Raw genomic sequence first — 16,196 nt, 5'->3', positions numbered from 1 at the left:
CAATGAGTACTTAAATACATTAGTGAGTTAGAGAATTTGCTAAGTACATGCTAAATTAGGCAACTGACATCACTTTGTAAGGATTTGCTCTAATGTGTGAACCAATAAGCATTGTATCTATTCCATTGAGTTAACACTAGGATTCTAATATCTCCCTTGAGTTATCATCTTGTTTCAAGTTCTGGCTCATAACACAAATCCATATCCATATCCTTGGAGTCATCCTTAACTTTTCATTCTCTTACTACACATACCTACTCAGTCGCCAAACAAATCTTATCATTTTACCTCTTTTTTTTTTTTGCATCCATCACCTTATTGCTATTTTTAGCCATCATCCTAGTGTTCAAGCCCTATCACCTCTTGTCTGAAATGTTGCAATAGGTTCTTAATTGGTTTCCTGTTCAGAATTCTTCCTTCCCATATTAATCCAACTGCCAACATAATTTTCTTTTAAAAGCACTTAGCATGTCACTCTACTACCAAATAAACTATGGTAGTATACCTCTCAGATTGGCTAAGATGACAGGAAAAGATAATGATGAATGTTGGAGGGGATGTGGGGAAAGTGGGACACTGATGCATTATTGGTGGAGTTGTGAACAGATCCAAACATTCTGGAGAGCAATTTGGATCCATACTCAAAAAAGCTATCAAACTATGCATACCCTTCAATCCAGCAGTGTTTCTACTGGGTTTATATCCCAAAGAGATATTAAAAAAAGGGAAAGGGACAAGGAACCTATATGTGCAAAAATATTTGTGGCAGCCCTTTATGTAGTGACTAGAAACTGGAAATTGAATGGATGCCCATCAATTGGAGAATGGCTGAGTGAATTGTGGTATATGAATGTTATGGAATATTATTGTTCTGTAAAAAATGACCAGTAGGATGAATATAGAGAGGCTTGGAGAGACTTACATGAACTGATGCTAACTGAAATGAACAGAACCAGAAGATCATTATACACTTCAACAACAATACTATATGAGGATCAATTCTGATGAAAGTGGCTATCTTCAATAATGAGAGGATCCAAATCGGTTCCAATTGATCAGTAATGAACAGAATCAGCTATACCTGCTGAAAGAACACTGGGATATGAGTATGGACCACAACATAGCATTTAAACTCTTTCTGTTATTGTTTGCTTGCATTTTTGTTTTTCTTCCCAGGTTATTTTTACCTTCTTTCTAAATCCGATTTTTCTTGTGTAGCAAGATAATTGTATAAATATGTATACATATAGTGTATTTAACATATACTTTAACATATTTAACATGTATGGGATTACTGCCATCTAGGGGAGGGGTGGAGGGAAGGAGGGGAAAAGTTGGAACAGAAGGTTTTGCAATGTTGAAAAATAACTCATGTATATGTTTTGTCAAAAAGCAATAATTAAAAAAAAACTATAGTAGTCTTGGTTAAGGAAATAATCCCATAATACCCCAATTGTGTCAAGAATAGAGTTAAGTAAAGACAGAGAAGAGGAGGAAGAAGAAAAGACAGTTTGTCATTCCTTTAAAAAAAATCTTTTAATAAACCTATATATTTTCAAGTATAAAAAACAGAATTAGAGATTTTTATCTCTTTTCACTCCTTATTTTCTCTAGGATAAAATGCAAACTCCTCTAACTGATATTGAAAAATGTTCACAACCCAGATTCTACTTCCCTTTCCAGGGTTACTTATTCTCTTTAAGTTCCAGTTGACTTTGAGTTTTGCTGTTTCTCTCATAATCTTGTGTTATGGGTCAGAACTTTGTACTTAAAATAAGGATTCTTACAAGGTGCTAACTCAGTGGAATTGATAAATACAATGGTTATCTAGTTTAGCATGGTGATTAATAGTTCTCTAGTTCAGAACATGTACTTAGTACTTAATATAGTTTTACAAGATTCACACCTATGATGTAATAGAGCATATAAAGCTCAGACAAACTCAGCTAGACTCAGAGTCAGAGAAGACAAGAGGATTGTGGGTGGGAGCTCAAGCTCTCAGAGTCAAGGAGAGACAGATTCACTTCATCTCACACCACTGTGGTGGCTATCCTCTTGCACTTTCCCCACTGAGACCAAGGCCTGTCTGAAAGGCTCTCCAGAAAGCCAACTGGGTCCCAGGCAAGGAGACAATAAAGAATTTGAACTTGGGACTTTAACACCTGGCTATTCTTATGGTGATTACTCTACTAAAAGGAAGGTTGGCTCCAAGATCTCCAGAAAACCAACCAGAACATTATATTTGGCATCTGAACATGAGACTAAGGATTTACAATCAGCAGTCCAGATTGAAACAATCCCACGTTCAGTAGAAAAGCCTCCAATCCTGAGTTCAGTGGAAAAAGTCTTCGATCCTGATTTCAGTAGAAAAGTCGCCATGACCCAGAAATTAGGGTAAATACAAAATAGACAAGAAGGAAACTTTGATCAACAAGCAGGTAAATGTCAATATGCAGATGCTTCTGCACAGATTAATTACCCTTTGATCTCATATGAGCAAATTGCTGCTGCTGCTATCAAAGCTATCAAAGCAAAGTATCAAATCAGGACAAGATAGAGGGGAAGCTTCCTTCACGAAAATAGAGCAAGATCCAAATGAACCCTTTGCTGATTTCATGGGAAGTCTGCAGACAGCTGTCATATGAACTATGGGTGAAAAATGCAGCTCTAGGAATAATGATCAAACAACTGCTAGAGAAAATGCTAATGAAGTTTGTAGAAGAATCATTCTAGGACTACACAAGGATGATCCTTTAGAGGAGATCATAAGATGCTGTGCCACAGTGGGCACAAATGCCTTTTATATCTAGGCTATGATGCAGAACATGGGAATATGGGGTCCCTCCTGGCAAGGGACTTCCAGAGAGACTCATCGATGCTTTCAGTGTAGCAAAGTAGGGCATCTGAAATCTCAATGTTGGCATAGAGGTAGAGTGAGAGGACAATGTGGCAATAGATTTTTTTTTTACTTTACCCTCTGGATCTAAGATATTAGGACAATTTTCCTTAATAATTTCTTGAATTATGATATTTATGTTTTTTCTTTGATTATGGCTTTCAGCTAATATAGTAATTCTTAAATTATCTCCCCTTGATTTATTTTGTAAGTCAGTTCTTTTTTCCTATGAAATACTTTATATTTTTCTTCTTTTTTCCATTTATTTTATTGTTTATTTTATTGATATATCGTGGAGTCATTAACTTCCACTTGCCCAATCCTAAGTTTTAGGGAAGTATTTTCTTTAGTAAACATTTTTAAACTTCTTTTTCCTTTGGCCAGTTATTCCTTTTAAATTATTTTTATTAGTGAACTTTTGTACTCCATCTTCTATTAGCTAATTATGTTTTTAAGGTGTTATTTTCTTCATATTTTTGTGTCTCTTTACTAGTTTAATTGTCCTTATTTAATTTTCTTCCTTGGCTTTCATTTCTTCACCTAATTTTTCCTCTACTGCTCTTTGATTTTGAAAATAATTTTTAGCTCTTCCAGGAATTCTTTCTGGACTTGTGTCCAATTTTTCTTTTAGGGTCTCTTTGTAGCTGTTTTCACTTCATTGTCTTCTGAGTTTGTGTCTTGATCTTCCCTGTTACCATAGTAACCTTTTATGATCAGGTTCTTTTGTTTTCTTTGATAATTTATTTCTATCTTTCTTCTCTCTCCTCTTTTTTGATTTGAAACTTAATGTTAATTTTGGGCTTTACCCAGCACAGGGGTGGAAAGATGCACATTGTCTCAAACTTCAAACATTGTGTATTGCTATTTTAAGAGCTAGCTTTGGGAGCTTTAAAGTTTTCAGTGCTTCTGAGATAGTATGATTTAGAGAAAAGTGTGAACACTGCTCTATTGGTATGCACTCTGATCTATATTGATACTGTCCCTGAGGACTTCCACTATTTTTTGACTGAAAATGTACCATTCTACCCTTGAAATATGATCCAGAAGTGGATCTAACCAGAGTTATTGCCAAACAGTGTTTGGTTCTAGTACAGGGGTGCCAAATAATTTCTTTATAATCAGTTCCCAGGTTTCCAGAGACAATAAGTCTTGGGAGTTCCAGAAGCTGCTGCTGCTTCTTTCACTACCATCTAGTCCCACCACTATTTAATTTGCATTGGTACTGTATCAGCTTTCAGTCCTATATTGCAGATCTTTCTTTCTAACCTCCTTGTTATCTTTGACAATGACCTTTTGTTTGTTTTGCCACTGCCAAATTCTATTTGAAGAATTATTTTATTTTTTGTCTCACTTATTTTTGTTTGTTTTATCTCAATATCAAAATATCTCAAATATTCTTCCAAATTTATGTGAAAGATAGTTTTCATTCTCTATTTTTGTAAGACTTTGTGTTCCAAATGTTTTTCCCTTCTCCCTTCTTTCCCCCCTTTCCAAAACAGCAAGCAATCTGATAGAAGTTAAATATTTGTAATCATTTTAAATATTTTTCCATATTTTTCATGTTGTGCAAAAAAAAATCACACCAAAAGGGAAAAACAAAAAAAAAAAATAAGAAGCAATCAAACAAAAAGATGGAAATGCTATGCTACAAATCACATTCAGTCTCCATAGTTCTCTTTCTGGATGTGGATGGCAATTTTCCTCCCAAGTCTTTTGGAATTGTCTTGAATCACAGCATAAGTCCTTCACAGTTCATCATCAAATAATCTTATTGTTATTGTGTACAATGTTTCCCTGGTTCTTTTCAGTTCACCCAGAATCTAGTCACGTAGGTCTCTCCAGACTTTTCAGAAATTGTCCTGCTCATCATTAATTTCATATACAGTAACTTATTTACCCATTCCCCAATCAATGAGCATCCTCCACTCAATTTCCTGTTCCCTGCCGCTAGAAAAAAACTGCTACAAACATTTTTCATATATGGTCCTTTTCTCTTTTTTATTATCTCTTTAGGATATTACTACTGGTTCACCCAGTACTGATTCTCCTCATTTTGAAACCATTTTTGTTTATATCATAGTAAATTGTCTTTGTCAGCACCGAGTGTTGGGAAGTGTTGGTATGGGTATTGATTAGAAGCTTGCTATATCCTTGCAGGTATGAGAGAAAGCTTTATGACAACTGGTGCCAGACAGTGTCAGAGAAGTCACAGTATAATCTCACTCAGCCACTACTCTGTCATGATCCAGAAACCAAGCAGATCACTGTCAACTTTAACCCACAGGTAAGCAAGCTATAGAGTCAACTAATGGTAATCCACTTTGAGACTCTAAAGTAATTTATTTAATATTTTGATTTTATTGACAAATGAGTTAGAATGGGCAAGGCACAGTAAGCAAGATATTTTCTTTTGCTTGCTTCCTGTTGTCAGATCTTATCATTTCCTGGTCAAATATATGATATTTGAAGGCAGAGAATTTTGTTTTTGTCTTTGTACATAAGAAAGTACATGATGTATAATAGTAAATACCTAATGACTATTTGTTAATAGATTGATTGGTTTTTACGGTTTCTCCAGTATTTTTACATGGTTCTGCCTTCATGTAAGTTCACAAAAATCTTTAAGAAAATTTTAACTTTTGTAGGTCTACATCAGTGTGATATAGTGTATTGAGAGCAGATCAGAATTAGGAACATTTGGGTTCAAGTCCTTTCTCTGACATGTGGTGATGTGCAACTCTGGGTGAATCACTTTATCTCTCAAGGCCACAGGCATCTTCCCTTTCAAGGGAAGGAATCAGTTTGCTTTAGTAAAGAGTGAATCCTCACCAGGAATTCCCCATATTAGTGAAATCACTGATCTAGTTTCATAAAGATCACAATAGTCAAAAATAATTTATTGAATTCCTGTTATGTACCAGGTAGTAAGGGCTACAATGACAATTTAATTCAACCAGCATTTAAGTGCCCACTATGTGTAAGATTCTATGCTAAATAATGTGAAGAAGTCAAATGTAGATATTCCTGACCTCAAAAAAGTTCTATTCTAGTTAAGAATATACACATAAGTAGGTAACTAACTCTCACATCCTCCCTTCTCAAATCAAACCTATGGTCAATATATTTCTTACTTTCATGATGATAGGAAGATCTTAGAAAATAAAAGGTTTGCCATTTCAGTGCTTTTTTGGTTTTGTTCATTTCACTCATTGACTCAGTAGTTCATTCATTTTTTTTTTCATGAGAGCTTAGAACATGGAGGCACAGGAATTATACATAGAATAATATCACTGTTGTTATATATATATATATATATATATATATATATATATATATATATAATTGTCTCAAAAAATCCATCTCCTGACTGTTAAATCATCCCCTTTGCAAGTTGCTATTCAGCCAATCCCTATGCTATATGAGGCAAGTGACAAAGTGTTTCTCTGCTATTATTGCTGTTTCTGTTTTTCTTGCTGTCCCTCCTCTTCCTCCTGCTTTGTAGTTATGATTCATACAGCTAGAAAATAAAAGTGGGAGAGGCCATAGGGATTTTTTTAGTTAGATTTTCTACATTTGTACCCAATAGTTGTTTTCAGTTCTCTGATGTAACTAATTTCAAATTGCTTTTTGTCATCTTTATACATTTATATGTAATGGAGTCCCTTAATCTCTATTCCTCTTCCATCTTCAACTTTACCTATTGAAACTTTCCTTTCAAGGACCAAACTTTTCAAAGATTTACCTTTTCTATTTACCTTTTCTAATTTTATCCCAGATGAAAATGATCCCTTTTCAAAATTCTCATAGTACTTTAATGTGGACTTCTCATATACACTGGTTTTATTACAGGTATTTGTACAGGTATTACAGGTATTTGCTCAACAAATTTATAAGTTTCTTGAGGAAAATTTTATTTTTATATCTTTGCAACCTAGGACATCATGGGAATTTATTACCGGTTTTTTAAATAGTGATTGTCCTTCCAAAACTACGAGGATAAAATTTTAGAGATTTTTAAGAGGGCATATATGAATATTCTGGTCCAAGTTTTTGAGTTTCCCTAGTTGTTGTTATATAGTTCATTTCTTTACCATAAAGTGAACAGGGCTTCAAAGTAACAGAATCTAAACAACTTTGGGACTCTTCATTCATAGTGTGTTATGTAACTTACCTAGTACCATGACCTCTTCATATTAAATGAGGCAAAGAAAAAACTCCACCCTCACTCCAGATAATATTTTACTGGATCTGAAAAATGCACACAAATCTAACCCGCTTGTGTTGGTTCTTTTTTTTTTCCAGCTGATTTCTGTGTTGAGAGAAGTAAATTACCTTAAAATGAGACAGACAGGGTACATTCCTGAAGCAGCAACAGACATCTTTTCCTCCAGGGAGTATTATCGACAACTTATTGCTAATTTAGAACTGATGACAAACTGGTACAACAAGATTCTAAAAACTGTGCTAGAAGTAGAGTTTCCTTTAGTTGAGGAGAAGCTGCAGGATATTGACCTCCAACTAAGAACAGCAGAGGAAACACTGAACTGGAAGACAGAAGGTAACAGAACTCTGATAGAAGTTTGAGGGAATTTAATGAGGTTAGGAAAGCCCTGTTAATGCTTTCCATTCTCTCCTAATAAGTAAACTGGTTTAGGATTTGAAATTGGCCTCCTTTTTGTGTATTTTTTTTTACAGAGCAATTAATTTATTTTTTCAATTAGGAAGACTTGAAATGCTTGTGATGGTCATGAAATATTAATCAGTTTACAAAAGTTCAAATGTGAATCTTATCTGAAGAAGCAATTTTCAGATCAAGATCTTGAAAAAATAGATTATCATATGTGTATATGTGTGTATGTATAGAAGTATATAATTGTATAGATGTAGATATATATGTATGTATGTATATATACATGCCTCATATCTATATCTTTAGTCCTGATCTTTGACTATACTATATTCCAATATTTTCAATAATTTATAAAAAGCACTACCACTTATGTTATAATATAAACACTTCAAATTTAACACATAAAATACTTTAATTTCCTTATTTTGCTTTCTATCCACTACCATCAAGGAAAGACTGGACATATTTTTTAAACAAATGATTATGACAGTTATTAGTGACTCAGGTCAAGAATGTTGAACTCACCATTGAATAAAGTGGTTTATCAATAATGAGAGTCATGGCATAGCATGAGATTGGAAATATGGAGATTGAATTAGGGTATGAGAGATGAAAATTAGATGTGACAAACAAAAAAGTGGTTTATCAATAATGAGAGTCATGGCATAGCATGAGATTGGAAATATGGAGATTGAATTAGGGTATGAGAGATGAAAATTAGATGTGACAAACAAAAAACCAAGTCAGGAATGCTGGAAGTCAAATTTAAGAGAGTTAGGAGAAGCACCAAGGTTCAGACTTTGGAACTGATTTGGCCTAAAGTTAGAGATGCGCATTTACTGGCAAAGAGGGAATGAGGACCTTAAATTCTAGATGCCTTCTGCTTCTACATTTCACCTTGCTTTGCAGATTATAAATTGTTTTTTTTTAACCTGCTTGCTTCTGTATCTAGTTTTGACAACCAATTGGTGACAATTTGGTTATAGCTTTTCCTTCACAATTTGATTTATATTTTTCTGTATATATGTATACACAGATATGCACTATCTGATATAGATTATCTTTCAAAATTTGCTTTATGTTTTTTGTGTATATATGTATACATATGTTGTACATGTATATACACATTGTATGTGTACATATGTATAGAGTCCAGAAGTCCCCAATCAAGAAAATTCTGAACCTCCTTTCCCACCCCAACCAAGGGATAAATTAATGGTACCAATGAAAGAAACAGGGAGTTCCATTATGATCATATAAGTGATTTAATAATCATAATGGATCACTTACATAGGGGCTATTTTGGGGAAGCTGCCATTCAATTCATTGGATCTCAGATTTCTGCCATGCAGCCTGGAACAATGACCAGACTATTCAGTGGATATCCAGGGGAAAAAAAATGTCTCATGATAATTATAGAAATCAAGGAAAGGTAGGAGGCATTGCAAAGTATCACATATGTTATTGTGGGTTTGCATTATTCTTAGCAAGGAGTTAGAATTTGAAACGTGGTTCCTAGCACTTTGGCAACATGTCAGCACTCTTGGGTGAATGCCAGATACCCAAAGTTATATGGTATATACAGTGAGATTATATTCTGGATATAGTGTCCTTGTTATGTCTTGTTATAGATAGCACCTAGTTACTATATCCCTGTTATGGTTTTTAACACTATAGAGACCTTGCAAAGGTCATGTGTTGGTCAGGTTGAGTATGTTCCCAGAAACACCCAAGGTTATTTGTTAGGCACAGTGTCTCTGTAGTAGCTTTCACACTCCCCCCTCTCCCTTAGAATGACATTCATCCCAATAGTATGGCTTTCACCAATTGGTACCCCATAGTATGTATGTATTTGTGTTTGTCTGTGTGTCTATATGTGTGTGTATAAAAAGAGAGATTAATCCTAGTATTTTAGCAGTGTAGAACTACACAGTAGTAGTTTAGCCATAATTTAATCCATATATGCAGTAACAACTCAGTAAATGTTTCTGTACACACACACATACACACACACACACACACATAGACATATATATGCAAATGTATATATGTTAACAATCAGAGCAAGCAATGTCACTACCTTACTCAAGAATTTGCATTGGTTTTCTGTCTGATCAAATTCAAAATGCTTTCTTTCAAGATTTTCCTAGCATAGACCTTTTTCTCTATTCAAACTAGTTTTACACTTCTCTATGTGTCATATTTATTTTTAACTCTTCTATTGCAGTTTTATCTTTCTTCCATTTTTTTCATCTGTCTAAACTATATACCCCCTACAAAGCTCAGCTCAAGCCTTATGATCTCCAAACTACACTCACCTCTTTGTCTGTCTTCCGTCTGTCTCTCTTAAAATTATTGATCAAAAAAAAATTATTTATAAAGTCATTAGCAAATGCTTGTTTCCTTTTTTCCTTCCTTGGAACTCTTTAAATTATAATTAGTACATAACAGTTTTTTGAAATCTGACTAGAATTTAAATAGTACATATATTCAGCAACAAACTTCAATTATGCTTGCCGTGTAAGTTAAAGTATTACCTATGCATATTTCACATCCTTAAATTTCTTTATTTTAAAAATGTTATATTCTGTGTTAGCAAAATCAGCTGTGTCATTTGGAAAAATTCAATAATTCAACAAACTGTTGAATATGTAATAACTATTGAGTATTAAGTAAAAATAAACTAGGCCTTTGCCCTCCAAGAAATTATATTCTACTAGGAAAGATTTGAAATATTTATAGATATAGATAATCCAAAATAATTTAAAAACTAACAATTGAAGAAAATAGGAAAGTTCATCATGAAAAGTTGGAACTAAAAATTCTGTAAAATTGAGGTGAAGAAGGAATGAATTCTAGACATAGTATCAGGTGGAGTGGATATGATGGTGGGATGGGAAATGGGGAGGGACCACTGCAAAGGTATTGAATCAACTGGTTTAACTGGAACATAGACAGCATCAAAGGGAATGATCCAAGATCAGTGGAAGGCATACTATAAAATGGAGCTTTAAATGCTAAATTAAGGATTTTGTATTTTATCTTAGAGTCAGTAATTAGAAAGTCATTTAGTAAATACCACATAACCAACTGAATGGAAAGAGTGTTACATTTGGAGTCAGCAAACCTGGATTCCTAATCCATTTCTGCAGTCAGTGGCATTTTCTTTACTTTACTTTACTTTCTCTGAGCCTTGGTTTCTTTCACTATAAAATGAGAGGATTTGACCAGACAAGCTAGGTAATTAGGCTGACAAAATTCCCAAATGCAACCTGAATTGGATTAAAATGTAATTTGGAAATATTTTTTAAATTAATTTTTAAAAATACAATATGGTTAATGTTTATTTGTGGCTTTCATATTCAATACGCAGCCTTGTAGCATTAAATTGAGATTTAGGAAACCTAAATCATTTTTTACTGGATTAACTAATTCATCAGTATTTGTTAATTATCTGTTATGTGGCATAATAGGTAAGGTGGGGAGAAATTAACTTTGTTAATTATTTAACCTTGATCATTTATAAAATGTAATTGTACTTACACCCACTTGCCTCATAGAAAAATTATACAAAATTGAATGGCATTGAACTCCAAGGGATAAATATTCTTTTAGGAAGAGTTAGAAAGTAGAACTCCTAGAAATCTAGGAAAAGTAGGGTCAGAAAAGATGGACTATATAACAAAAGCAAGGGCAAGCAGTTCTGTAGCCCAAATGATGTGAATTTGGTGGATTCTTTGCAGAACATTGTCATAAGACATAAAGAACATCATGGGATGCGAAAGTACAGATGAATTTAAGACCTCACCAACATATAATGTGTATACATTGAATTTATAGATTATGTGCTTTTTTCTCTAATTGATTTATGTGACATCATATCAGCCCAAGTGCCATTTAAAGCCTTTCCTGATTGTCCTAATTGCTGGTACTTCCCTTTCCAACTACTTTGTTGTTCTTCTTGTTCAGTTGTTTTAATATTATCTAACTCTTCATGATGCTAATTGAGGTTTTCTTGGCAAAAATACTGGAGTGGTTTTCCATTTCTTCCTCAAGACCATTTTACAGATGAGGAAACTGAGGAAAACAGGGTTAAGTGACTTGGTCAGGGTTTCACAACTATTAAGTATTTGATCTAGATTTTAACTCAAAAATGAATCTTTCTGACTCTAGGCCTGGTACTCTATTGTGTTATCTAGCTACCTTACCTCCTCCCCAAATAATCTTATACTTATTTTGTATATAACTACATATGTAATTGTTGTGTCTCTTGATAGAATATTTCATTTCATTTTTATATTCCCAGAGTCTAATATATATAGTAGATGCTTAATAAATGCTTAATGAGTAATTTATTTATCAACATAATTAATCTGTAAATCTTTAGAGTAGTAGTGATCTTATTATTGCTTCATTTCCCTCCTCATGGCACTTATTCATGAGCTGTATACAGACTTAATAATTTAAATAGTGATTGATTAATTAGCTTTAAATTGGCTATTGATAAAGGATTTAGGTATAAAGATTCATCACCTAGTCCTCCTCGATTGATTAGAGTTCTCAATATATGTTTTCTTAGAATGGTTGAAAAAGATAAAGATTCTAAGCTTTTGTAGAAAATGTCAAAAAAAATTATGACAGACATTGGGATTATATTTATTTCATGGCAGCTAAATATATATATATACTGATGAGCTACTTCAATGGGCTTTCTTTCTTTTTTGGGGAGAGCAGGTATTTGGGATTATATTATAAAAATCACTGCTAGTGTCCATGATCTTGAGCAAAGGATTCAGAAAACAAAAGACAATGTAAATGAGATTCAAAATATCATGAAAACCTGGGAATCTCCAATTTTTAAGAGGAAAGATGGAAAAAAGGAATCTCTACTTTATCTAGAAGAACATCAAGAACAACTGGAAAAATATTACTCTTTTATCAAAGAGTCTGGCCTTAAGATCCATGCCCTTGTGCAGGTAACAACTATATTAAGAGAAACCTACCAAGAATGGGGGGCAGGGAGGAAGGTGTATTAAGAAGCTTGAGAGGGATTTTTAGATAGATAGATAGATGAAACAAAGAAAGAAATATCTGTGTATGTATATGTAGCACACATACATACACATGTATTCTATAGGTAATTCAGAGATGAAAGAAATCATTGAATTCTATAAATCTCTGTCAGTTGGTAAAGGCTTACTTATACTGAAACAAAAAGAACTAAAGCATGGTTCAACTGACATATAAAAAAGCCCAAAGAAAATTGTGAAAGAAATATCAAAAAATAAATGTAAAAAGACATCAACCATATAATTCTAAAATACTTCAAATTATTCCATCTCCATAAATCTCATGGTAACACAAAGCCAATTAAACAAACAAGGAAAGATAAAAGATATAGATATGATATTTAAGAAATTGTAAGATTATTTGGAGCATCTGTCTTTGGGTTGGAAAGAGAGCATGGTAGAACATTATAGTGAATCATTTCAAGCAGTAGGAAATATCCATTAACTCATGGAAAATCAATATATGTAAGCCCTCAAAGACTGAAGATTCATTTTTGAATAATTGATTTTATTCATAAAATTCATAAAATACCTGTAAGTAGAAGACAATAGGCACAGACCAAATATTCTTCTCTTTGTGCATATAGGCTAATAACATAGCTCACCAGTCTGAAAAGTCAGCCTTGTGTTTATAATAGTAAAAGCATCAGGAATTTGAATGTTATCCTATGAAAGGATAATGAAAAGGATAACATTACATTACATGTTGGACCTTAAATCCTTTTAATGTAATATAATTTTATAATCATTGTTGCTATCTGTCCTGATATTATAAATCAGGGATTAAATATGGGGATGATGTTTCAAATACTCTAAAAGATCTGTGATTTCATTGTTGTGCACATACCTTGAATTAATACAGATTTTTTACTTCTTCATGCCTTTGTATCTAATTTTCATGAATACTTGACATTTTTTTGATTTGTTATATATGTCCTAATGTCCTAACCAATATTTCTATGCTTTCTTTCCTTACCAGGAAAACCTGAATCTTTTCCTTTCAGACCCAACATCCACTAGGTGGAAGACATACATTGACTATCTTGATAACATGGTGCGTCATGGATTCTTCCTTGCTATTGAATCTTCCCTCAAATATCTGCTGGAAAATACTGGTAAATGGCTTTTTCACTGTGGGTGATTATTGTGGAATATGAATGCTGATAAAATATCTTTGACTATCTTGATAACATGGTGCTTCATGGATTCTTCCTTGCTATTGAATCTTCCCTCAAATATCTGCTGGGAAATACTGATAAATGGCTTTTTCACTGTGGGTGATTATTGTGGAATATGAATGCTGAAAAAATATCTTAGCTGGAAGAAAATGGTAAACTGCATCCTGAAACTGAATGAAAGTTCAGTTAGTGACTCTCTCTTGGAGTCCTTACAAATTCAAAGGTCTACAGCAAAATTAGCTACATCTCCATTTCAGGGTATTATTCATTATTTTCAATCTGTTCATTCACTAACCTCAGTTTTTGTCTCATATAATCACATTCCTAGTGTATTTCTCCCACTATTTCTCAACAGCAATTCATTCCTCAATGCCATTTAAGTAATTAACATCAATTAGCTTTTCCAAAGGAATATTGCAAGCACAGAAGTACTTTTTCCCCCACGTTCAATACCTGGAGGGTATACTCTCCCCAGGACTACCTTTGTCCCTTGGGAGATTAGACTTCAACTTAATGTAGATTTCTATATATCATTCCACTAAGTTCATGTCCAGGTCTTACTTATCACAGCTATCCTTGAGGCCATGTCCTGAGCACAATTTTGCCAGATGTTGGTACTGAACTGACTGACTCTCAAACCTAGTATGTAGTCTGCTCCCAGATCTGCTAATGGTTTGCTTTTCTGACCTTCTGACACTCAGAAAATCATAAACATTTCCAATACCCTTTTTTTATAGACAGGAAAGAATATAAACAGTAATAACAAAAACAACTTGGGTCCATGCATATTTAGATTTGTGCTGGTTGCAAATAAGAGGGACTGAAGTCTGCTCTGTGTGGCAACCCTCACTCAGAGTTTTTCTTTCCTCCAACATTAGAATATTCAGAAAGCTCACAAGAGAACAAATTCTGGATGAATTGTGTGTTTTTCAAAATACACCAGTAAGGATGATCAATTCTGATAGACATGGCTTTCTTCAACAATAAAATGATTCAGGCCAGTTCTAATGGTCTTATGATGAAGAGAGCCATCTGCACCCAGAGCGAGGACTGTGGGAACTGAATGTGGATCACAACATAATATCACACTTTTTGTTGTTGTTTGCTTGCTTTTTGTTTTTTTTCCTAATTTTTTTCCTTTTTGATTTGATTTTTCTTGTGCAGCATAAACATTGTTGAAATATGTATAGAAGAATTCACTTTTTAAATATATATTGGATTACTTGTCAGATTTTATAAGGTTGAATGTTGAAAATTATCCATGTATATATATATATATATATATATATATATATATATAAAATTATTTACTTTAAAAATACACCAATAAGGACTCTATAGCTAACCAAAAAAGTTTCTATTCATAAAGGGATTAACAAATCAAAATCACTTTCAGAATATCTGTCTCGGTGTATTCCATATCTTTCCATGGCCTTTCTATTAAATCTACCTCATCAAACCTTTCTGGAAACAAGCTTCCCATCCTCTTCCACAAAGGTGAAGAGGTAAAGGGTAAGAAGACTACAAAAAGGAGAAACAACAGTGGGAGGTGGTGTCACTGATAAGCATTCCTTTGGGGGAAGAGAAATCTTTCAAGGGAGATAGGGAACCTTATATTAAATATAATCTGCAAGGATTTAGTGCATACTCTCATCCTGCCTAAGAAGAGAAATGAAAATGGGGCAATAGTGAGTGGGAGTACATGAACCTGGTCAGGATATTAAGGAGGGGCAATTTCTCTTCATAACCTGTATGAATTAGCATTTTTAAGAGTAAAGAACAGAAGAAAAAGGTATAGGAGCAAGCTCTACAAGATTATAACATAGAAAGTGTTTAGAAGAAGTTAAACTAGACAAAAATGGAAAATAAATAATAAAAAGAATGAAGAAAAGAATTATGACTTTTATTATAATTTTTAAAAACAATTAGTGCCTAACACTTAAACTGGTAGAGAAATAAAAACATGGAAGATTTATAGAGCAATATTATTAGTTATTACTAAATTTACATCTACTTTGAATTAATAATTCAAAAACTGCACATTTTTAAATAAAATCCTATTAAGCAAAACATAGAAATTCATTCAAGAAATTATTCACCAAGAACAAATTGGATTTGTATTAGCAATGCAAGAATGATTCAACATTAGGACAATTAATTCAATCATATTTAGAACAAAAACAGCAAAAATCTAAAGCCATATGATTATCTCAATAGGTGATTTGATGTAATTCTAAAAACCCTATGAAATATGGGCATAGCTGGATCTTTTTAAGATCATAAGAATATCTAATAACCAAATGTATAAATTTTATAAACAATGGGGATTCACAATTCTGATGGACATAGCCATCTCCAGCAATGAGATGAACCAGATCAGTTCCAATAGAGCAGTAATGAACTGAACCAGCTACACCCAGCGA

The 16,196-nt window shown here is 33.3% G+C and overlaps 1 protein-coding gene across 1 annotated transcript in view; it reads left to right on the top strand.

Moving 5' to 3' along the window:
* Window positions 1–16,196, top strand: part of DNAH9 (dynein axonemal heavy chain 9) — a 479,597-nt gene that overhangs the window by 133,389 nt on the left and 330,012 nt on the right. The window contains exons 12-15 of the mRNA XM_031965533.1: window positions 5,054–5,180; window positions 7,199–7,454; window positions 12,261–12,502; window positions 13,575–13,710. Coding sequence (XP_031821393.1) covers window positions 5,054–5,180; window positions 7,199–7,454; window positions 12,261–12,502; window positions 13,575–13,710 — 761 coding nt within the window. The remainder of the gene's footprint in view (window positions 1–5,053; window positions 5,181–7,198; window positions 7,455–12,260; window positions 12,503–13,574; window positions 13,711–16,196) is intronic.

The sequence above is a fragment of the Sarcophilus harrisii genome, chromosome 4 (genome assembly GCF_902635505.1).
Source record: "Sarcophilus harrisii chromosome 4, mSarHar1.11, whole genome shotgun sequence".
Taxonomy (NCBI): Eukaryota; Metazoa; Chordata; class Mammalia; order Dasyuromorphia; family Dasyuridae; genus Sarcophilus; species Sarcophilus harrisii.
This window is presented reverse-complemented; position numbering and strand designations above follow the sequence as displayed.